This window comes from Ochotona princeps, chromosome 20, assembly GCF_030435755.1.
Source record: "Ochotona princeps isolate mOchPri1 chromosome 20, mOchPri1.hap1, whole genome shotgun sequence".
NCBI lineage: Eukaryota > Metazoa > Chordata > Mammalia > Lagomorpha > Ochotonidae > Ochotona > Ochotona princeps.
In genome coordinates this window covers 3,630,813-3,652,883 of record NC_080851.1, presented here as the reverse complement: position 1 = coordinate 3,652,883, position 22,071 = coordinate 3,630,813, and the positions used below count along the sequence as shown (strand labels likewise).

General features: G+C 55.8%; 1 protein-coding gene across 3 annotated transcripts in view; it reads left to right on the top strand.

Moving 5' to 3' along the window:
• The first annotated feature begins 820 nt into the window (after nucleotides 1-820).
• Nucleotides 821-22,071, top strand: part of OGDH (oxoglutarate dehydrogenase) — a 50,031-nt gene continuing 28,780 nt past the window's right edge. For 2 of the 3 annotated variants that reach the window (XM_004582243.2, XM_004582244.2), the window contains exons 1-3: nucleotides 821-950; nucleotides 11,151-11,399; nucleotides 21,582-21,755. In XM_004582243.2, coding sequence (XP_004582300.1) covers nucleotides 11,178-11,399; nucleotides 21,582-21,755 — 396 coding nt within the window. In that variant the 5' untranslated portion in view covers nucleotides 821-950; nucleotides 11,151-11,177. Of the gene's footprint in view, nucleotides 1,032-11,150; nucleotides 11,400-21,581; nucleotides 21,756-22,071 lie in introns of all 3 variants that reach the window. The other variant, XM_058678344.1, reaches the window with a different exon arrangement.

The window sequence follows — 22,071 nt, the reverse complement described above, 5'->3', positions numbered from 1 at the left end:
GACTTCAGGTATAACTGCCAGTAGGCTTACTCGTCCCACTCCACCCAAAACTTGCTTTCCTACATTTTTTTCTGTCCCTCTTACACACATGGGCTAGTGTCCACCTACCCCCCTTAACAAACTTATTGCCAGGTCCCCGGAGGCACAGAGGGTAAGGAGTGAGGGATTAGAGGGTCTATCCCGGCAGGGCTGTGGAGGGCTGCCGTGCAGGCGGCCTGCTCTGCCCGCGATGCCGCGCGCGTGTGGGAGCCGGCCTGGGGTCCTCAACCTTGGCCACCCAGGACCTCGGGCCAAGGTGCCGCCCTCGGAGCAGTCAAGGCCTCTGGGTGGGGGTGCCCCTGGGCACGGCGGGGTTCCCGATCTGCACGAAGGGGCAAAAACAAGGGGAGGGAGGAAACCTGCCTAACGAACCGCTGCCTCACCGCGCGGAGAGAGCCAAGCCGCCACAATTCGTCAATTTTGAGATGACTTCTTCCTGAATCGTAAGGAATAGGAAAACCAGCGTTTTATCTTCTCAGGCCAGGTTAAGCCGGGCGGGCTCCCTCCATTGGCGGACAGGGCGGGAACAGTGCTAGTCGCGGGGGGCTCATGCAAAAGGAGGGCCCCGATAAGGCGGGTCCCGTGACAGAAAATATATTTCACATCAACTCGGCCATCACTTCAAAAATTCCTGTTGTCCACCTGAAGTGCGTGAGGCATCCGAGGAAGCAGCTGCCATTTACCCACCACGCCCGCTCTTCTCTCCCCACGAACGCGAAGGCGGGCTTAGGCGGCCCCGTACGCGCCCCCTCAGCCGCCGTCGCGGCTCTGTGACGTCACGCCCTCCGGAGGGGCGGCCTCCGCCAGGGCAGGGCTACGTGCTGACGTCAGGCGTCGAGGCGGGGCCGATAGTTTGGTGCCCCAGAGCGGGGTGTCGGCGCCTCACTCGGGTGGAGCCGCGCCGGAGACAGGTAACTGCGCGCGGCTGCGCTCTGGGAGCAGCAGTCGGGGGCCGCGGCGCCCGCTGGCTGCAGTCGGAGGCCGCAGCCCGGGTGAGGCCGCGCGACCTTTGAGCCTCGGGCGCCGCGGTGACCCGGAGAGGAGCCGGACAGAGCGGGAGGACGGGGCGGTGGGGAGGGCGCGTCTGACGGACAGGCGCGTCGGCCAATGGCCCCGCGAGGCCAGGGGGGGCCTGGGCGGTCCCCCGCGGCGGAAGTGGGGCGCGGCGGCCGGGGTGACCCCAAGGTCGCGCGGCGTCACGCGCCGGGCGGGCCCGGCCGGCTCTGCATCCTTGCGAGGGCGTCCCCGCGCGTCCTTGGCCGGGGCCATCGCGCCCGCGGAGCTTGGGCAACGTTCTCCGTGCTGGGACCCCCCTAGATAGCGCCTTTTGGGGAAGTCCTTCACGCCCGTGCGTGAGTCAGTCATCAGCCGTGGAGGCTAACCCGGATCTCGGGGATACGAAGGAATTGATGACAACGGCTGGTGCGGGTGCAAGCTTCCGTCAGCCTTGGTGTGTGTGTTACGTGTAGGATGTATCGCAGGACTCACTTTGAAAATAGCTTAGATTTCTGAGAGTTACGTAAATGGTTGAGAAAGTGGTTTTGGAATGAGATCATCTGTTGTGTGTAATCCTAGCATGGTGCCTTTCTCGTTGATATTTTGCGATATCGACCTTGGTGCGGTTGGTAATACAAAAGTTCCTCCACGCCAGGGCCCGCACTAGTCCCTGAAGGCCAGTGGCACCTCCCACCGGGGTGGCTTGTTCCTTTACGTGGCTTCGCAGTTCAGTTTAGCTTGTACTTTGGCTATTAAGCATTTGCATACAGATGTTTCAAGGTTGTTTATTGGAAATAAACAGCTCCCAGACCACTGGCGCCCTGGGTGCTGGGATGAGTGCACCAGAAGCCTGAAGCACAGTCTGGGGCTCCCCAAGGAGGGCGGAATTGTCTTAAAGGACACTGGGAATAACCGCGGCCTGCGAGGTGGGACATGGTGTCTGAGCCCTTGGCTCGCTGCCCGCCGCCCCTCGTGCGGGTGTGGATGGGAATACTTGGCTGAGATGAGTTGCCACAAGTGCAGTACATCCATCAAGGGCAGGTAGTGGTGAAGTAGTAGCAGCCTTGCTGAGCTGAGAGCAGCCGCACTCCTGTGGGTGGCCATGGCCCTTGCCTTCCCGCCAGCTGTGACTCCTCTACAGTCATGCCGTCCTTTCGCCTCTACTGCGCTTAGCCGTTCTTTTAAGGCTTGCAGTTTGTTTAAGATGTTCTGGAAGGGACCCGGCCTGATGCGGCCTTGCAGCCGTCGGGATCCGGTGTGGGCGCTGGTCCCCGGCTGTTGTGGCCACTTGGGGAGTGAAGTAGCAGATGGAAGATTCTCTCTGTCTCTCCTCCTCTCTGTAAATCTGACTTTCCAATTAAAAAAAAGTTCTGAGACTGCAGTGTACCTGGTCCACGGCAGCCACCGTGTCTCCTTACCTTTGCTGATTGTTTTTTAAAGGTGAGGAAGCACCACTTTTACATTTTTTAAATTTATTTACTTATTTATTTTTAAAGATCTGCTTTCTTTTATTGGAAAGGCAGGTTGACAGAGGAGATTGAGAGAACTTGCATCAGCTGGTTCACTCCCTAAATGGCTTAACAGCCAGAGCTGAGCTGAGCTGAAGCCAGCAGCCTGGAGCTGCTTTGTGGTCTCCCAGGCAGGTGCGGAGTCCCAAGGCTTTGGGCCATCCTTTGCTGCTTTCCCAGGCTGCAAGCAGGGAGCTGGATGTCCGTGGAGCAGCTGAGACACTAAGTGGTGCCCATTTGGATGCTGGCACTGGAGTGGAGCTGTCGTGCTGGCCTCATCTTGCCAGAGGCAGCTGGTTGGGACTGTGACGCGTGCTACTTCTTCAAGGGCTTTCACTTGTGTGCTTACAGGGGCTGCTCGTCTGAAGCATGTTGTGAATGTCAGTCTGACTCCAGGGAAATGCCAAGTTCATGAACAGATAGATGTTCTCTTGTACTTTCTGAAAGACTGTGTGGAACTGGAACTGATACATGTTTAAATATTTAGCAGACGTCTCCATTCACCTGGCCTGGAAGCAGCTTGTCAGTCATGTTGCCGCTGTAGCAGTTAGGGTTGTGACATGGGCCCAGGGAGGGGGTGACAGCCTGTGTTCTGGTTGAGTCTTGGTCCATCAGAGTTAGTCAGCTTTTCACAGTAGGACCGGATAGGGTGAAAGGCTATATATGCTCATTATCTTGGAGGTTCGCACTCCAGGAGGGGCAGCCCCCGGGTGTGTCTGCTGAGGGTGGTGGGCTGTGGAAAGCGTGGAGAGCAGCAGGGTGACGCAGCTGGTGTGGTCTGTCCTCCTCCAGCTGGCCAGAGGTGTTCATGGGCTCCGCCCTAGCAAGCTGTTGCAGGCATGGACCCCAGACACTCCCTTTAGACCAGGCTTGAGCTGAGTTCCCACACTCAGCACTGTCTGTGCAGGACGTGGAGTTTACGAGCCTGAATTGGCAGGTCAGGTCATGTTCAAACCAGAGCCGTAGCCTTGCTGTTCCATCCACTGTTGAAAGATAGGTCCGAAAAAATCCCGTTGTAATTGTGGCTTTGTCTTTTCCTCCTTCATTCCTCCCAATTTGGTTCATATGCCGCACAACTCTCATGTTTGGTATGTGCACGTTTAGGATTTATTTATTTTAAAAAGATTTTATTATTATTGGAAAGCCAGATATACAGAGAGGAGGAGAGACAGAGAGGAAGATCTTCCATCCGATGTTTCACTCCCCAAGTGAGCCGCAACGTGCCGGTGCGCACCAATCCGATGCCGGGAACCAGGAACCTCTTCCTTCAGGTCTCCCACGCGGGTGCAGGGTCCCAAAGCTTTGGGCCGTCCTCAACTGCTTTCCCAGGCCACAAGCAGGGAGCTGGATGGGAAGTGGAGCTGCTGGGATTAGAACCGGCGCCCATATGGGATCCTGGGGGTTCAAGGCGAGGACTTTAGCTGCTAGGCCACGCCGCCGAGCCCACGTTTAGGATTTATTAAAATATGTTTCCTTCTTTGGAAAGCAGAGCCACAGAAAGGGAAGAAGAGACTGAGAGCTCTTGCCTGTGCAAATCCACTCACAGATGACTGCTCAGTCTGAGCTTGAACATGCGGAACAGAAGCCGGGGACTCTGTCCCTGCCCCTTGGGCCCGAGGGCTTGAGCCGTCATCTGCTTCCTGCCCGAGTGCACCAGACTTGAATTTGAGGCTCTGACCTTGCACGGTGGGGGTGTGGGCATCCCATGTAGCAGCTTAACTGGCTGTGCCACAATGTTGACCCTGCTTTGTTTTAATGAGTACTTACATCGGCTTAACAAGCAGCAGGAAGCTGTCCCAAGCGCTGGAGTGTTGACCTCTCTGCTGTGCCCCTCCTCTTGTGTTCATAGTTGCCAGGATTGGGCCAGGTCAAACTGAAGCCAGAGACCGCCCGGGTCTGTGTCGGTGGCAGGGACCCAAGCACTTGAGCTGTCCTCTGGGGCCTCCTGATGCCGGATGTGAGCCTCCCGAGCAGTGGCCTCACCTGGCACAGCATCCCTCCCCTGTACCGCTGGCCAGGTTGCTCTGCCATCCTGTCTTGTGCTGTCGGTGTTTGTAGACGGTGTTGTTTAGGGTTGTGATCATCCGGGTTCTTTTCCTTGAAGTAGTCGTGTGGATGCTTGTGTTCTTTTGAAGGTTTGTTTTATCTGAAAGGCAGAGTTAGAGACGGGGCGGGAGATGCATTCCACTGTTGATTCCATCCCCAAATGGCTATGCCAGTCCAGACTGGGCCAGACGGAAGCAAGAAACCTGGCACTCCATCCGGGTCTCCCATGTGGGTGATCCCTGCTAAGGACTTGGGTCATCTGCCGTTACTTTTCCAGGTGCATTATCAAAGAGCTGGATCAGAAGTGGAGCACCTGGAACTCAAACCGGTGGTGACAGGGGATGCTGGGGCTGTATGTAGCAGCTTGGCCTGCTTTACATAGCTCTAGCACCAATAAATTATTTATCTGAAAGGGAAAGTGAGAGAGAGACCATCCAAGCAAGCCCTCTTCCATCATTTAAATAAACTGGCTGCAGTAGCAAGGGCTGGGCTGACCAAAGCCAGGAGCTGGGAACATCATGGCATCGGTGGTCATCTGTTGCCCTTTGGTACGTTAGCAGGAAACAGGACTGGAAACACAGCCGCCGCGTCTGCCCCTGTGCCTCTGATCTGGGATGCACCACTGACATGTTGTGTCGTCTGTGGTGCCAGCCCTGCCGTGGCTGCTGATATCAGGGGTGATCCTTCTTGGCCCACAGGAGGTCTTGGGAGACCTGTTAGGAAACTCTGCTCTGGGCCCGGTGGCGTGGGCTAGTGGCTAAAGTCCTCACCCTGAATGCGCCGGGATCCCATATGGGCACCGGTTCTAGCCCCGGCAGCTCCACTTCCCGTCCAGCTCCCTGCTTGTGGCCTGGGAAAGCAGTCGAGGACGGCCCAAAGCCTTGGGACCCTGCACCCGTGTGGGAGACCTGGAGGAGGTTCCTGGCTCCTGGCTTCGGATCGGCTCAGCACCGGCCGTTGTGGTCACTTGGGGAGTGAATCATCGGACGGAAGATCTTCATCTCTGTCTCTCCTCCTCTCTGTACATCTGCCTTTCCAATAAAAATAAATAAATCTTAAACCAAACAAAAACAACTCTGCTCTTACTGATGCCCTCTGTGCAGGGTGCTGGGGACTGCCCAGAAGCCGATGGGCTAGTTGGGAAACTTCTTGTGGCACATGGGCTGTTGTGCAGTGGGCCTGGTGTGAACAGCCTGCCTGGGAGGGAGGGGTGTGGCCTTTTAACTGCCGGACAGGGTTGGAATGCAGGCCCTTACCTTGTCTGCAAGGACATTACTGTGGTCATGAGGAAGCTTGGAAGTCCTCGCCAATGCGGGTGGGTGGGGCTGCAGTGTGCCTGGGGCCTTTGGCACAGAAGAAGTAATTCATACTTTCTCAGCACCTTGAAAACATACCTGTCCACCTGCTCTTTGGACCACCTCAGAACTCCTCTGGCCTGGCAGCCCCACGTCCAGGGAAGGGACAGAACCATCAGATCTAGGCACCAAAACTCACCAGGCTCTGGCCTCTGATGTCAGCCCCTCAGGGCTGCCACTCCAGGGCCAGGCGAGCTACGTTGGCGTCAGCGCTGAATTGGACTCGGCCCCTTGTGCAGGCACTAGGGTGGCTGCCACTCCACACCAGCTAATGTTTAGCTTTAATGTGGGAACTGGAACTTTTTAGATATCTCCCTAGTTAGTTGTTAGGTTTTTTTTGTTGTTTTTTTGGTTTTTTTTTTTATTATTTATTTTTATTACAAAGTCAGATATACAGAGAGAAGGAGAGACAGAGGAAGATCTTCCGTCCGATGATTCACTCCCCAAGTGACCACAACGGCCAGTGCTGCGCTGATCTGAAGCCGGGAACCATGAACCTCGAACCTCTTCCGGGTCTCCCACGCGGGTGCAGGGTCCCAAAGCTTTGGGCCATCCTCGACTGCTTTCCCAGGCCACAGGCAGGGAGCTGGATGGGAAGTGGAGCTGCTGGGATTAGAACCGGCGCCCATATGGGATCCCGGGGCGTTCAAGGCGAGGACTTTAGCCGCTAGGCCACAGCACCGGGCCCATTAGTTTTATTTTTTAAAAAGATTTATTTATTTTTATTACAAAGTCAGATATACAGAGGAGGAGAGACAGAGAGGAAGATCTTCCGTCCGATGATTCACTCCCCAAGTGACCACAACGGCCGGTGCTGAGCCGATCCGAAGCCAGGAGCCAGGAACCTCCTCCAGGTCTCCCACATGGGTACAGAATCCCGAAGCTTTGGGCCGTCCTCGACTGCTTTCCCAGGCCACAAGCAGGGAGCTGGACGGGAAGTGGAGCTGCCGGGATTAGAACTGGTGCCCATATGGGATCCCGGCGCTTTCAAGGTGAGGACTTTAGCCACTAGCCCACGCCACCGGGCCCAGGTTTTTTTTTTTTTTTTTAATATTTGTTTTATTGGAAAGGCAGATATACAGAGAGGAGGAGAGACAGAGAGGAAGATCTTCCATCCTATGATTCACTCCCCAAGTGGCTGCAACGGCTGGAGCTGAGCCAATCTGAAGCCAGGAGCTTCTTCTGGGTCTCCCACACAGGTGCAAGGTCCCAAGGCTTTGGGCCGTCCTCAACTGCGTTCCCAAGGCACAAGCAGGGAGCTGGATGGGAAGTGGAGCTGCTGGGATTACAACTGGTGACCATATGGGATCCTGGACTTTAGCTGCTAGGCTATCGCACCAGGCTCAGTCATTAGTTTTTATTTTTGTTTACTGGAGAGTTAGAGAGACAGATCGGATTGATTCACTCCTGAAATGCTCGCAGCAGCAGGGACTATGCCAGGCAGAAGCCTCCCTCAGAAGTGGCACAGACCCAGCTACTTGAGCCCGCCACCCATGCCTGCCAGGTGCTAGGTGCATGTTAACAGGAAGTTGGGTCAGAAGCAGAGGGCTTGAACCCAGGTCCTCCAGTATGCGCTTTGTCTGTCCCATGCTGGTGCCAAATGTCAACCCTGAAGTAATGTTTTTAGAGAAAACTGCTCAGGAACAATTTGCATGCTTTGTGATTCATCCAATTAAGCTGTACATTTGAGGGGCACGTGTTCTACCCACCATGAGGGGCACCTGCATCCAATGTAAGTGCCTGCGCTGGGCTTGCAGCTCCCAGCACTGTATTCCTGCTAACCTGGACCCAGGTGGCAGCAGTAATGTCTCAAGTGGTTCCTGCCACTCAGGTGGGAAGTATGGGTTGAGGTGCTGCCAATCAGTATCTGGCAACAGGAGTATTTGGGGAGTGAACTTAGAGATGGGAGGTCTCTCTCTGTCATTCTGCCTTTCAAATGAATAAATAGGGCTCAGCACAGTAGCCTAGTGGCTGGAGTCCTCATCTTACATGCTCCGGGATCCCGTATGGATGCCAGTTCCTGTCCCGGCTGCTCCACTTCCCTTCCAGCTCCCCTCTTGTGGCCAGGAGAGCAGTGGAGGATGGCCAAAAGCCTTCGGACCCTGCATCCAATTGGGAGACCCAGGGGAGGCTCCAGACTCCTAGCTTCGGATGAGCTCGACTTCAGCCTTTGCGGCCGCCTGGGAAGTAAACCAGCAGATGTAGGGTCTTTCTGTCTCCTTCACTTTGTAAATCTGACTTTCCAATAAAATAAATAAACCTTTAAAAACAGCAAATGAATAAATTTGTAAAAAAGAAAAAAAGCTACCCGAGGTTGGGCTAGGCAGTTGCGACGCCATTTGAGAGGCTTGCATACTGTAACACAGTGTCTGGGTTTGAATCCCAGCTCTGCCAGTTTAGACTCTGGGAGGCAGCAGGAGCAGGTTTTGGCACAGGTCCTTGCATCCTTGGCACCCACACAGAGATCCGTACACTGCAGCCCAGTGATTGTGGCACTGGGGAGTGAACCAGTACATGGAAGAGCTCTCCTTGTCTGTTCTCTCTGCCTTTCAAATAAATAAAAATGAGGAAATGTTAAGATCCCTGAGGCTGATAAAGAGGAGATCTGCTAAGATCCCTGAGGCTGATAAAGAGGAGATCTGCTTGTGCGTGGTTGTGGAGCTGGGAGCGCAGGGTCAGCCGCCCTGTGCCAGCCTCTTGTGAGGCTCCCCAGCTGGGTCACACATGGCAGGAGCTCATGCCCAAGGGAGGCGTCGCGTGTTGATCCCAAAGCCCTTTTTATAGCAAGAACTTCAGGAAAGCTGGAGACCTTTGAGATCTGCCATGATCTCCAGTGTGCAGTGGGTTCCTCTGCCCCTTTCCATAACAGCTCCTGGCCTGTGAGCTGGATATGGTGTCCAGGCTGTGGCTGCGCCCTTGTCAAAGAGAAGCCAGAGCAGCTTGGCTCCAGGTGGTTCACAGCTTGCAGGAAAGGGTTTGCATAGTTGAATGTGTCTAGCCTAAGGCTGTTCTTAAAGCCAGAGAGCTTCCACTGCCTGTCTTTTGTCAGAGGGAGCCTTGGCTGCTGACCAGAACCAGAAGTGTCTGGCGTCAGCTGGACGGGTCTGCCGGGTGGACAGTGTGCAGCTGTCCTAGCCGTCCCTGTTGCAGTCATCTGCTGAGGGATGCTCTTCTGGAGCCTGAAGCCCTCCAGCTGTGCAGGTGGCTGTGGCAGCGCTGAGCCCCATCATGTGCAGGTGGCTGTGGCAGCGCTGAGCCCCATCATGTGCATGTGGCTGTGGCAGCGCTGAGCCCCATCATGTGCAGGTGGCTGTGGCAGCGCTGAGCCCCATCATGTGCAGGTGACTGTGGCAGCGCTGAGCCCCATCATGTGCAGGTGGCTGTGGCAGCGCTGAGCCCCATCATGTGCAGGTGGCTGTGGCAGCGCTGAGCCCCATCATGTGCAGGTGGCTGTGGCAGCGCTGAGCCCCATCATGTGCAGGTGGCTGCACTTCGTGATGCTTCACCTGGCGGAGTGGCTGGGGGCGCCTGGAGGTGCAGTACCTGTTGTTGGGCTGTTAGGCTTCTGAGTCCTGGGTAGCCAGGGGAGGCCGCCGGGGTCAAGGGCAGCCTGGCTGTGCAGCAGGGAAAGGGCCTGAGGAACAGGAGCTCAGCAGTGCTGTTGCGCCTTTCCCGGACCAGGCGGATTGCTCAGAGTGGCAGCACGTGGCTGGGGACCCTCTGATGGCAGAGACTGCCCTGAGCTCCCTCATCTCTGCTGGACGCCCTGCTTGATAGTACAGCTGGTTAGGAAAAGCTTCCCTCCTTCCGCTTGCACTGGATGCCCTGCCTCCATCCAGAGCGGATTGGTGCTCCATCCAGAGCGGATTGGTGCTCCATCCCTCCTCTTTCTCTTCCTCCTCCTCCTTTTCCTCCTGTTCCCCTTACTTCCCTCCTGTCTGATGTACCAGGCCTTCCTCTCCCTTGACCTAGCCTTTCACCCCTGCATCCAGGCCAGGGGATCCAGGTTGCTGAAGGGCCCGCTGGGCAGTTTGTTGATAGTAGAGAGGTGAGGTGCTGTGTACGGTCACCGGTCATGTGGGTTTGTGAATTGTCCAGGGTGTAGGTGGGCAAGTGGTGCAGTGGTGGCATGGTGGTGGCCAGTATTCTCAGAAGTGCTCTGTGGGACCCAGTGTGCTCAGGACAGGGCCGTGTGCCCTCCAGGTGGGTGCGGTGGTGCCCAGTGGGCTCAGGACAGGGCCATGCGCCCTCCAGGTAGGTGCGGTGGTGCCCAGTGTGCTCAGGACAGCACCACGTGCCCTCCAGGCGGGCGTGGTGGTGCCCAGTGTGCTCAGGACAGGGCCGCATGCCCTCCAGGCGGGCGTGGTGGTGCCCAGTGTGCTCAGGACAGGGCCGCGTGCCCTCCAGGCGGGCGTGGTGGTTCCCAGTGTGCTCAGGACAGGGCCGCGTGCCCTCCAGGCGGGCGTGGTGGTGCCCAGTGTGTTCAGGACAGCACCGCGTGCCCTCCAGGCGGGCGTGGTGGTGCCCAGTGTGCTCAGGACAGGGCTGCGTGCCCTCCAGGTGGGCGTGGTGGTGCCCAGTGTGCTCAGGACAGGGCCGCGTGCCCTCAGACACAGCCAGGCCCTGGGCAAGCGCTCTGGGCTTTGTTCGCTCTCCTTCTGACGGCACAGGGGCCAGTCCCTGTCTGTCCTTTGCCTCTCCTGTTCTGGAGTGAACACCCCTCCCCAGGTGGCTGGAGGGTCGTCACCTCCAAGCACTCAGTGTTAACAGTCTCTGGAGTGTATTTTATGTTTGTTTTCTCTGCTCAAGAGGAGATTATTTAAGGGTAAGCAGAGTGTTTTCTGTTGTTTGTGTTTCCCACAAGGCTGTGAGCACAGCAGGTGCCTGACAGTTTTTGGCTGAATCAGAGAGCATCTGAGTCCTGATCCTGATTCCTTCATCATTGTTTTATACAGTGCAGGACTTAAAGTGCCGTGTCTGCATCATTATGCTGGGGCAAGATTCGGCTCATGAGTGACAGTGGCAGTGGCTGTTCCCGGCTGCCAAGGCGTACTGTATGGCACCTGCGTAGGTGTGCATCCTATGGCAGGCACTCTCATGAGTGCCTCCACACACCACTGCTTTCTCCACAGCAGATTCAGGCTCTAGTAGCCTTTTCTCCTGAAGTGTTCTTACTTTTAACTTTGTTTCTTGCTCTTTTGTGCAGGCTGCGGTGAAAGGCTTCAGGACTAAAATGTTCCACTTAAGGACTTGTGCTGCTAAGTTGCGGCCCTTGACGGCCTCCCAGACTGCTAAGACATGTGCCCAGAGCAGGCCACCGGCGGGCAGGACGTTTCCGCAGGCTCGGTGCTACTCGGCACCAGTTGCCGCCGAGCCCTTTCTCAGTGGGACTAGTTCAAACTATGTGGAGGAGATGTACTGTGCTTGGCTGGAGAACCCCAAGAGTGTACACAAGGTAAGGCTCTGGTCTGTGGGCGCTCAGCTTGGTGTGTGGGTCTATGCCAACTGCCACCCAGGTAAGTGTGTGCGCCGGGCAGTTGGCTGCAGCCTCACAGTCACCACTGTGTCCGCATCGGCCTGGCGCAGCCCAAGCAGAAGCCAGCAGAAATGCCATAGTTAAACCCTTGAGGACCTGAGGAGGCACATGCCTGCAGCTCCGTGACGTGAGGAAGCACGCCTGCGGCTCCATGACGTGAGGAAGCACGCCTGCGGCTCCATGACAACATGAGGAAACACACCTGCAGCTCCTTGAGGAAACATGCCTGTGGCTCCATGAGGAAACACACCTGCAGCTCCATGACAATGTGAGGAAACACGCCTGCAGCTCCATAAGGAAACACGCCTGCAGCTCCATGACAACGTGAGGAAACATGCCTGTGGCTCCATGACAATGTGAGGAAACACGCCTGCAGCTCCATGACAATGTGAGGAAACACACCTGCAGCTCCATGACAACATGAGGAAACACGCCTGCAGCTCCATGACAATGTGAGGAAACACACCTGCAGCTCCATAAGGAAACATGCCTGCAGCTCCATGACAACGTGAGGAAACATGCCTGCAGCTCCAGGACAACGTGAGGAAACATGCCTGCAGCTCCATGACAACGTGAGGAAACATGCCTGCAGCTCCAGGACAACGTGAGGAAACATGCCTGCAGCTCCATAAGGAAACATGCCTGCAGCTCCAGGACAACGTGAGGAAACATGCCTGCAGCTCCATGACAACGTGAGGAAACATGCCTACAGCTCCATAAGGAAACACGCCTGCAGCTCCAGGACAACGTGAGGAAACACGCCTGCAGCTCTGTGAGGACCTGAGGCACACACCTGCAGCCCCACAAGGATGTGAAGAAGCACATGTGTGCGCCCTCCGTGACTTCCCAAGACCTGCCTCAGAAGGCCCACCCTGAAGGGAACGCTACATAGGAGAGCTGCCTCACGTGCACCTCCCGTGACTCTGTGTCAGGGCCTTTTGGTCATCGGGCTCTGATTTTCCCATTTCTTTGTAATTTCTGTTTCCTGTAAGGCTCTTTCTCCCCAACCCCTCCTTTGCATGTCAGTGGGAGGCATGCCTGGAGACAGTGTCCCCACCTCTTCGTGGTCAGGGAATGAGTTTGGAATGTGGGCATGATTGGCAACTTGGCACAGGGTTGAAGACAGTACTATGTGGAGTCTTGTGCCACGTGCATCGGGCAGTGGGGAATGGGAAAGCAGATGTGTCTGCGGGGAAGGTGGCTGAGCCCTCACTGCCTGTCCCACTCTTCATTCCACTGTTCTTGCTCTGAGACTTCGGGGTCATGGCTTCCTGGGCCATGGGCTGCTGGGAGTGAGCATCAGCTTCAGTGCTGTGACCCTGAGCGATGGGCCTGCACCCATCGCTCAGTGCAGAGCCAGTCCATCCTCTTCTTTTCCTGGGGCCTCCTGGGAGCCCCTGGACCGTGGTCCTGTAGGGAAAGTGTGCAAGCAAGCGGCCCAGGAAGAAGTGCCAGTGGAAGTGGCCTGTGTTGGGCTGGAGGCTCCCTCAGGTGATCTTGAATTGGACATGCCCCTGGCAGGCCTGATCTTGGGCCTCATTCTCTTCAGGGCACCCTTTTGGGCCAGCCCACAAAGTCGCCTTCAGGAAGTCTGTGGTAGGAGGACGCACCCAGCAGTCAGCTGCTGCTGCAAGGATTTTGTGTTGGGGACGGAATGGCTCTGTGTTTCCTAGACCAGTGCCTGGGAGGAGGTCACCACCTCCCACCGGGCATTGCTGGAGGGCCCTGGCTGCAGCGTGGCGGTTGGGCCACTCAGAGCCCCCCATTCTCGTTCACTGAGGCACATTTGTGTGAGCTTTTCTTGTGGAGCCTTCACAGTCAGCTTTCTACAGTGCAGTGAGAACTCAGCCCCCATTGTGCTCTGCGCGCATTCTGGGTGCACCTGCAGGACTGCAGGCTCTCTTCCGTGACCTTTGGCCCTCCGGGCTTTTGGAACGCCGGCTGCATTTGCGCACGTGATTCCCCGGCGTGACCAGGGAGCAGCCCTGGGCAACCTGGGAACCGCCCAAGCAATGCATGCTTTGAAGAAGAGGGCCTGCTGTACCTGCCACTCAGTCCCAGCCCGGAACTCCTCCCTGGCCAGGGTCTTGTTGTATGACACAGCCACCAAGGCGGGGGAGGGGAGTGCACGTGCAGCCGGAGGCACAGAGGCGGAACAGATGGGAGGGCCTGACCAGGGATCTGAGAACTCCATCCAGGCCTCCCATGTGGGACAGGAACCCATCCACCTAAGCCCTTCCACTGCCTGCTAGGGTCTCTGTTAGCAGGAGCTCGAGTCAGCCGCCCCAGGTATCTTTTTTTTTTTTTTTAAAGATTTATTTATTTTATTATGAAGTCAGATATACAGAGAGGAGAGACAGAGCGGAAGATCTTCCGTCCGGTGATTCACTCCCCAAATGAGCGCAACAGCCAGTGCAAGGCGAGGACTTTAGCCGCTAGGCCACGCCGTCGGGTATCTTAATCAGTGTCTTAACTGCTGGGCTGAACATCCCTTCCCAAAGCCTTTCCGATCGTGGCAGCTTGGTGCTTAGAGTACATTTTTGAGGGGTCAGTATTAGGATACAGCCAACTCAGACGCCCCTTGTGCTACTGGTGTCCTGTGTTCGAGCACCGGTTCAAGTCCCAGCTCCCTGTTATCTCCCCGGAAGGCATTCGAGCTTGGTCTGCAGCCTGTGTAAAGCGCCAGATGGCGTTCTGGAGCCTGGCTGGGGTTTTTTTGTGTGTGTGTATTTGGATTTTGGTGTTTTTTGTTTTTATTTTGTTTTGTTAATTATTGGAAAGGCGAAGATACAGAGAGAAGGAGAGACAGAAGTCTTAGATCTGCTGGTTCATTCTCCAAATGTCCCAAACCAGCGAGCCTCGCCAGGCTGAAGCTGGGAGCCAGGAGCCAGGAGCTTCTTTAAGGTCTCCCACACGGGTGCAGGGGCCCAAGCCAGGAGCCAGGACCTTCTTCCAGGTCTCCCACACAGGTGCAGGGGCCCAAGCCGGGAGCCGGGACCTTCTTCCAGGTCTCCCACAGGGGTGCAGGGGCCCATGCACCTGGGCCATCCTCTACTATTTTCCCATGTTATTAAGAGTTTGCTGAATCAGAAGTGGAGCAGCTGGGACTTGAACTGGGACCCACATGGGATGCTGGCAGCTTAGCCTGGCCCCCTGAACTCCTGGCTTTGACCTAAACTAACCCCAGCTTTTGTAATGCTTTGGAGCGTGAACCAGTGAGTGAAAGATCAATCTATCCTCTGCCCCCAGCACATGCCTCTTACCACTCTGCTTTTCAAATTAGTATTATTTTTTCATAAGGAATGTGTTTTTGAGTATTTTTCTTTTTTACCATTTTTAAAGATTGATTTACTTTGGGCCATGATCTGTGTAAGCAGAACTTTAGTGCTGATTGCTTGGAGATTGTTCCTCTGTGTCGAGAGAAGGATCAGCGTGTTCGGCTTTTGTGCCAGGCAGCTACACGTTCCCAGCCTCAGCGCAGGTTTTCCTCTCCAGGTTGCCTTTCTGGTGCCATGAGAGGTGAGCTAACCCCTTTGAAAACCCCAGGAAGTGTGATGCAGCCCTGCCCTGAACTGGTGTTCTGGCGGGATGCTCGGGGCCCCTGCACTCCTGGAGTGCGGTGCCGGTCACTCCCAGCCTGGCACGGGCTTGCGCCTGGGGCCAAGCAGCAGTTGGGAAGATGGGTCATGAGACCAGTGGGAGGTCCCAGGATGTGTCTAGTTAAGTGACATGAGAGCGGGAACACTGCCTTGGGGGGCTGGAACGAGTGAGTTGAAGGCCACAGTGATGGAGTTGGGGCTCCCAAGAGCAGAGGGCTGAGGCCATGACCACCTCTCAGTCCCTGCGGCTGGGTGGGCAAGCTCTGAGTGCACCTTGCTGTGACTCTTGAAGACTGGTGCTTTTAATAGCTGTCTGTTTGTTTTGCATTGTAAGTAATTTGTGTGTGTGTGTGTGTAACTAAAGGAAAGGGAAAAAATTGAAAAGGCAAAAAGGCCTTAAGGGGGCCGTGAATCCAGGAGTTGAAAGAGGCATACCCAGCCCTTGAGGAAGGTCAGAGACTCTGCCCTCTTCCCCGACCTGCACCCATGGCCTGGGACGGCTGCCTGGGTCTGGCTCTGCCTGGTCCCAGGTGGCCCTGAAGGGTGGTGGGAGGGGGGCCTTTGGGACTCCACTTCTTGGCTGTTCCTGTTCAGCCCCTAAGTTCCCTGGACATGACCTCAGTGCCTTTTGCCTGAGCTTAGAGTCGCTGATCCAGGGCCCCCCGATTCCTGCAGGGGGTGGAGGGCTGATGCTGGCCCAGGTGGCCAGATGGCTGCCTGGTGAGTGAAACTCCGTGAGCTAGTCTAGGCAGGGACTCGGTGCTTCTTCTGTGACGAGGGTGGTGTGGGGCTGCCCAGGAGGCGACCCAGGCTATCCTGGAGGCAGGGCTGTCTGGGTCCCCACCTGGACCTTAGGAACTCAAAGCAGAACCAGGGTGGCGGCTGTATGGGTCATGCCTCCTGTACTTGGGGAGCTTGCTGGAAGTTGTGAGGACCTCTATGACCTTGGGTACTTGATGCTGGCTACCCTCTGGGCCTGCTTGCCTGGGTACTTGGTGCTGGCTGCCCACTGGGCCTCCTCACCTAGGCACTTGATCTGTGCTGCCCTCTGGCCCTGCTGTCCTTAAGTAGCAAGAGAACAGCCGTGGGGCATCTGGAGCCTGGGCACCGGGTAGAGGGCGCAGGCTGCTGCCCATGGCCTGTCCCCTGGGTCTCAGCCAGTTGCTGTACTCAGTTCCAAGGAACTGGGGAGCTTGGCCGTACCCCCTTTGGTCTAGTACAGAGTCCCAGCAGATAGCAGCTAGGTTCCACATCAGTGAAGTCCACAGGGCATGGCCGAGGAACCTCTGCTTCGCCAGTCTTGGGTTTGTTGGCATTTGTTCCCACACTTACACAGAGAGCAGCTGAGTGATTGTTCAGAGATGTTCTACCCCTCGGGGGTGGGACCATTCAGCCCCCAGGTGTTAAAGACTGACATAGATGTTTTGGCTTTGTCCAGGCAGCCACAGGCTGAATCTGTAGCAGGCCAATTTGTAAGTGGCCTGTGAACAAATATTTAAGTGGCCCTTGGCAGAGTAAGTCTGCACCCTGAGCCTGGGGCTGCATCTGCAGAGTATCCAGTCGGTTCCTGGTTTGACTGGCCCCACACTAGCCCTTCTGGGATGGCGTTGCTGCCGCCCCCACTCAGTGTGTTCTGGTGCTTCGTGGGCAGGTCTCCCGACTGGTGACCAAGAGCCCGCCTGCCTGGGCCTGATCTGTGCCAAGTTTTCACTGGGGAAAGCCTTGTTAGCCCACCTCTCCCATCCTGAGGACTCACTCTGCATCCACAGGTCCTCCACGCTGGTGTCCTAATCCAACACATGCATGAGGTTCGCTTTCCTCAGTCTTTACAGGACCGAGCTGGGACCTACAGGGTAGAACACGGAGTGCAGTAGCTCCAGCTGTGTGTCACAGGGAGCCGCCAGCTGGATCAGGACGGTCTGAGAGGAGGGCTGTGCTGTCTCCTTGATTGCTTTGCCCTGCTGTTTGTGCCTGGGCACTTCAAAGAGTTCTTGGAAAATTGATTAAAATATGTAAGTTTTAGTGGAAAAATTTGAAACCCTGCATACTTTTTTTTTTATAATACATGTTTTCCACGAGTAGTGGTTGTTGCAGTGTCCTTATATTTATAGCAATGAAGAAGCATGATTAGAGTGTTAGGTGCAGCAGTTAGGACACTGCTTAGAGTAGCTGCATTCCTTGTCAGGGTGCCTGGGTTCGAGCCCCCTGCCACCTCCCCCAGCTCTGTTTCTGATCCAGCTTCCTGCTAATGCATTCCCTAGTAGACAGCACAGGATGGGCCACTCATATAGGAGGCCTAGATTAGATTATGGGCTCCTGGCTTTGGCCTGGCCCATCGCTTGCTGTCATATGCCATGTGGGTCTGAACGACACCTACACGGAGATTCCTGTTTGCAAGGGAGAGAGGGAGAGAGGCAAACACTTGAACCCCACAGAAGGGAACAGAGCTGGCAAAGGACAGAAGGACACCTGGACCCCAAAGGGTTAGGTGGGCTGTTAGGAATTGGGGAAGCAGAGGGGTCTGAGCCACGGGCAGCCTCCACATGCTGAGAACAAGCCATGGCCTAGGAGGGCTGAGGTGGGCACCATCAGAACCAGGCTGGGAGGCTGTGGAGCACAGCCTGGGAGCAAGGCCTTGGTGATCATCCTCTGACCAGTAGGGAGCTGCACTGCCACCTGTGTGTGGCCCCACCCTGCAGGTGGGCAGAACAGCACCCTGCTCCTGAAATGCCTTAGCTAAAAACGAGCGGCTTCAAGCTCATGCACGTTGAACACCGCAAGCACTGTAACATGGACAGCTAACCACACATGGCAAGGGTCCAGGCGGCTGTTGTCCAGCCCTAAGTCCCAACCCGTACAGGACTCTGGGCCTCTTTGCTGACAGCAGGGGCTGCCTCCCAGGCTGGCGGCGCCTAGCTACCATCTAACCCACCGCCCTCCTTCCTGCCTGGGCTCCATCCCAGGGAGTCTTAGCGGCAGGCTTCTGATGGAGGGAGGGGCTTGTCTCCACACACCTGCAGTCCGAAGTCAGAAGGGACGCCCCCATGAGGGTGACTTCGGTAGGACCCCAAACTGGATTCCTTTCCCTGTTTATTTTGTTGTGTGGTATGTCCCACATGCCTCTGGCAGTGACGTAGCTTGCCTCCAGGCGCATGCCTCCCTTTTCCAGCAGCTTCTTGTCGGTGAGTGTCATTTTACCCTTTTCCCTCTTCCAGTATCATCATCCTTGGTATCGGAAAACCAAATATCACCATGTGCCCTTGGCACACTCAGGGCGAGGCAAGGGGAAAGGTGTTTTCCATGCTGGCACCAAGTGAGGTCTTGGGTAAATGGTGATATTAGTGAAGGGTGTGGTGCCCATAAGGGTGCCTGCGTGAGTTAGGGTGACTCAGAAGCCAAGTGGTCACATTGCACCCAGTACTGCTCCACCCCCTGCCAGTCTCGTGGGCAAAGAGCCATTTGTGGCTGTCTTTTGTGCTAATGAGGGGTCCCCATGAGCCAGGACTGTCCTTTCTCTGATTTCTGCTTGAACCTTTGAAACATTTCCAGAACAGAAGCGGCTGCCTTGGACCCCTCATGATGGCTCAGTTAGCTCAATCCTCCCTTTGGCAAGTACCAGGATCCCGTATGGGTGCCGGTTCATGTCCTAGATGCTCCACATCCCATTCAGCTCCCTGCTTGTGGCTTGGGAAAGCAGTAGATGAGATGACCCAAAGCCTTGGGACCCTGCACCCATGTGGGAGACCTGGAAGAAGCTCCTGGCTCTTGGCTTCAGATCGGCTCAGCTCCAGCCATTGTGTAACTTGGGGAGTGAACCAGTGGATGGAAAATGTTTCTGTTTTTCCTTTGCTCCATAAATCTGAGCTGCCTTTCCAGAAAAAAATAAATCTTTTTTAAAAAAGCTGCTGCTCTGCCCCAGGTTCTGGGCATCTGTGCCACCAGAGTGAGCCATGCATCTGGTTCATGGAAAATGCAGGCTCGGGTGCCTAGGCTTCATTTTCTCACAACACAGGAAATGGGGAGCCCAGGTTGTTGGTGATGGCACTGGCCAGCTGCGTGTGTAACTACAGTGTTCTCCGTTCTCCTGAGAGGCGCATCCTCTCGCTGGGTGTCACTGGCTCTGACTGGCGTTTTGTGGTCTTAGCTCCAGGGGGCAGACCCTGGTTCTGGGGCCAGGAAGGGCTGGGGTCCTCAGCGGAAAGCCTCTTGTGATGAGTGTTGACTAGATGGGGGCCCGCCATAAGGCGGGGAGCAGGCAGCCGGCAGTCCTGGGTGAGGAAGGGGCCTGCAGGCTGAACTGCCCGTGAAGGAGGAGCAGGCTTGGTGAGCAAGCAGGAGGGCTGGGGCTGGGACAGGTGTGTTCTGGACTCTGTCTCACCTCTGGGTAGGTAAAATCTGCGTATCAAAAAACCTTTGCTTTCCAAGTCTTTGTTTAGTTTCATTATTATTGAGGCCTGGCTTAGGTACACACTAGAACTGTAAGTGGCCAACGTCACATGTTTTGCCATTGCAGAACCTCATGCCCTCAGGTCTGAAAACCTTTGAGAGTGGCTCTGGGGCACCATGCCAAGGGGCCTGCTGGGTCTTGGCATGTAGTAGGGTCTCTGGGGAACAGGCCTGGGCGGTGAAGGAAGGGAGCTGTGTTCCCTGCACAGCCTTCCCAGGAAGCTGTGCAGCACTGCCTCCCCCACTTGGATGGCCTCTCTGACATCAAGAACCACCTGTAATTTTACTTCAAGCACTGAAGGTCAGAGAGAGGCCCTGTGGTTGTGGGCAGGGCCTGCCCTCTGCTGGCCTGAGCTGGAAGGAGGCCTGCAGCTGAGCACTCAACCTAGGGTTTGCCCTTGGCTCCTGAGCTTCCCAAGCTGAAATTATTTCTTCTTCTTTTTTTTTCTTAATTTGAATGCCAAGTGTACAAATCATTGTTTCCCATTTTCTTTGATTCCTCACTAGATGGCTGGAGGTCTCTCCCTAAGCTTGCTCTGCTGTGGACACAGTAAGCCCAGTCAGTGATATGTGTGAATTATTATTATTATTATTTTTAGTTTTTTTTTTTTAGTTTTTAGATGTTGTACTTGAGAGGCAGACATACACTGAAATATATTCCATATACCAGTTCACTTTGCCAAATTCTCCCAACAGCCAGAGCTGGGCCAGACTGAAGCCGGGAGCCCACACCTCTGTCTGCCAAGTGGGTGGAGGGACTGTGGCCTCCCAAGGTGTGAATGAGGATGCTGGGAGGTGGACGGAGTGCAGAGAGTAAAACCACCATTTGAGGCACAAGTGTCATGTGAGAGTGCTAGTTTGAGTCCCAGTTGTTCCAGTTCTGACCCAGCTTCCTGCCAGTGCACCTGGGATTGCACTAGACTGTGACCGAAGTATTTGGGCCCCTGCCACGCATGTGGGGGCTCTAAATGGAATTCTGCCTTCTGTCTGGGCCAGCCCTGGCAGCTGCAGCCATCTGGAGCGTGATCCAGTAGATGGTAGACCTCTGTTTCTCTTGTACTCTGCCTTTCAAGTTCATGCATCTGAAAAAGACGAGAAAGTGAAGCTGGAGCACACATCCAGACACTCCAGTGCAGGGGTCCCAAGCGGGAATCGGAAGTGCCACATCGAATACCCTCCCTGCCAGGGAAGACACAGTTGGCGCTCCCACCCCGCTGCTGCAGCGGGAGAGGACACCCCTTCCCTTTGCTGGCCCACTCCTCACATCGCTGCAGTTGCTGGGACTGGGCCAAGGTGACGCCAAGAAGGAGCGCGGAACTGTATCTGGCCCCCACGTGGGTGCACAGACCTGAGCATATGGGCCATCTGCTGCTTTTCCAGGCTCATGAATAGGGAACTGGTGTGGTAGAACATGCGGGACATAAAGGTCACCCTAACAGTGACAGTGTCACAGGAGCAGCTTAGTCCGCAGTGCCCAGTCACTGACCCCGTCTGTGACAGATGAGAAAGCTAATCCCGGGAAGACACCTACCAAGGGTCTCTGGCCCCACTCCCCATGGGCGCCTCAGATAGGGGCAGGTTGTATCATGGCCGTGACTGCTGCCTTCCACGATAGAGGAGACTCTGCCTTGTGCCCAGAGGAGGAAGGAAGGAGGAGGTGGACACAGGCCAGCTGTCGCTGGACCCCCAGTGACGAGTCTTGACGGAGGCATTCTATCACTTTCATGGGGGTGGGAGCCTCTGGTGTCCCTGAGACAGCACGGAGAGCTAGAGCACCTCCCAGCAGTAGGGCCTGCTGTTGGCCCTGCACCTAGCTTTCAGTCCACAAGGCAGCCAATGTGTGGCTTTGGGCCCTTGAAATGTTTTGGTGCCAGATGGTTCCTGGGCTTGTGTGGCACTTGTAAAAGTCAGCAAATGCATTCTGAAGGCAAAACGAGAGTGACAGAAAACCAGGGACCTGTACTTGGTAAGGGGAAGGGGCAGGTGTGGCCTTTGAAGGGTGAATTGGGGGCCCCTGCAGAGAACAGTGAACTAATGCTGCCTTTCTTTTCTCTAGTCATGGGACATTTTTTTCCGCAACACCAATGCCGGAGCCCCTCCAGGCACTGCCTATCAGAGTCCCCTTCCCTTGAGCCGGAGCTCCCTGGCGGCTGTGGCCCAGGCTCAGCCCAACGTGGACAAGCTCGTGGAGGACCACCTGGCAGTTCAGTCTCTCATCAGGGCATATCAGGTAGGTGGGGAGTTGTCCCCATGAAATTCAGGATGCAGAGTTCCCCAGGGCACCACTGGTTTGGCTCGTGGTTGTCCCTGAGCCATTACCAGAGCGGCAGTGGATATGCTGGAGGAACAGCACCAGGCTCACCTGCTTGAGCAACACCCGCCCCCTGAGAAGGCCCCCCTTAGCAAGAGGGAGTAGTGGCTGGGAGGGTAGTGCCAATGGTGGGACACTGTGAGAAAGGTCCCAGAGGAGGGCACCTGAACTCCCTGCTTGTATGGAAGGGCCAAGGGTTCTCATTGCAGCATACCTGAAGGCGCAGCCTGTCTAG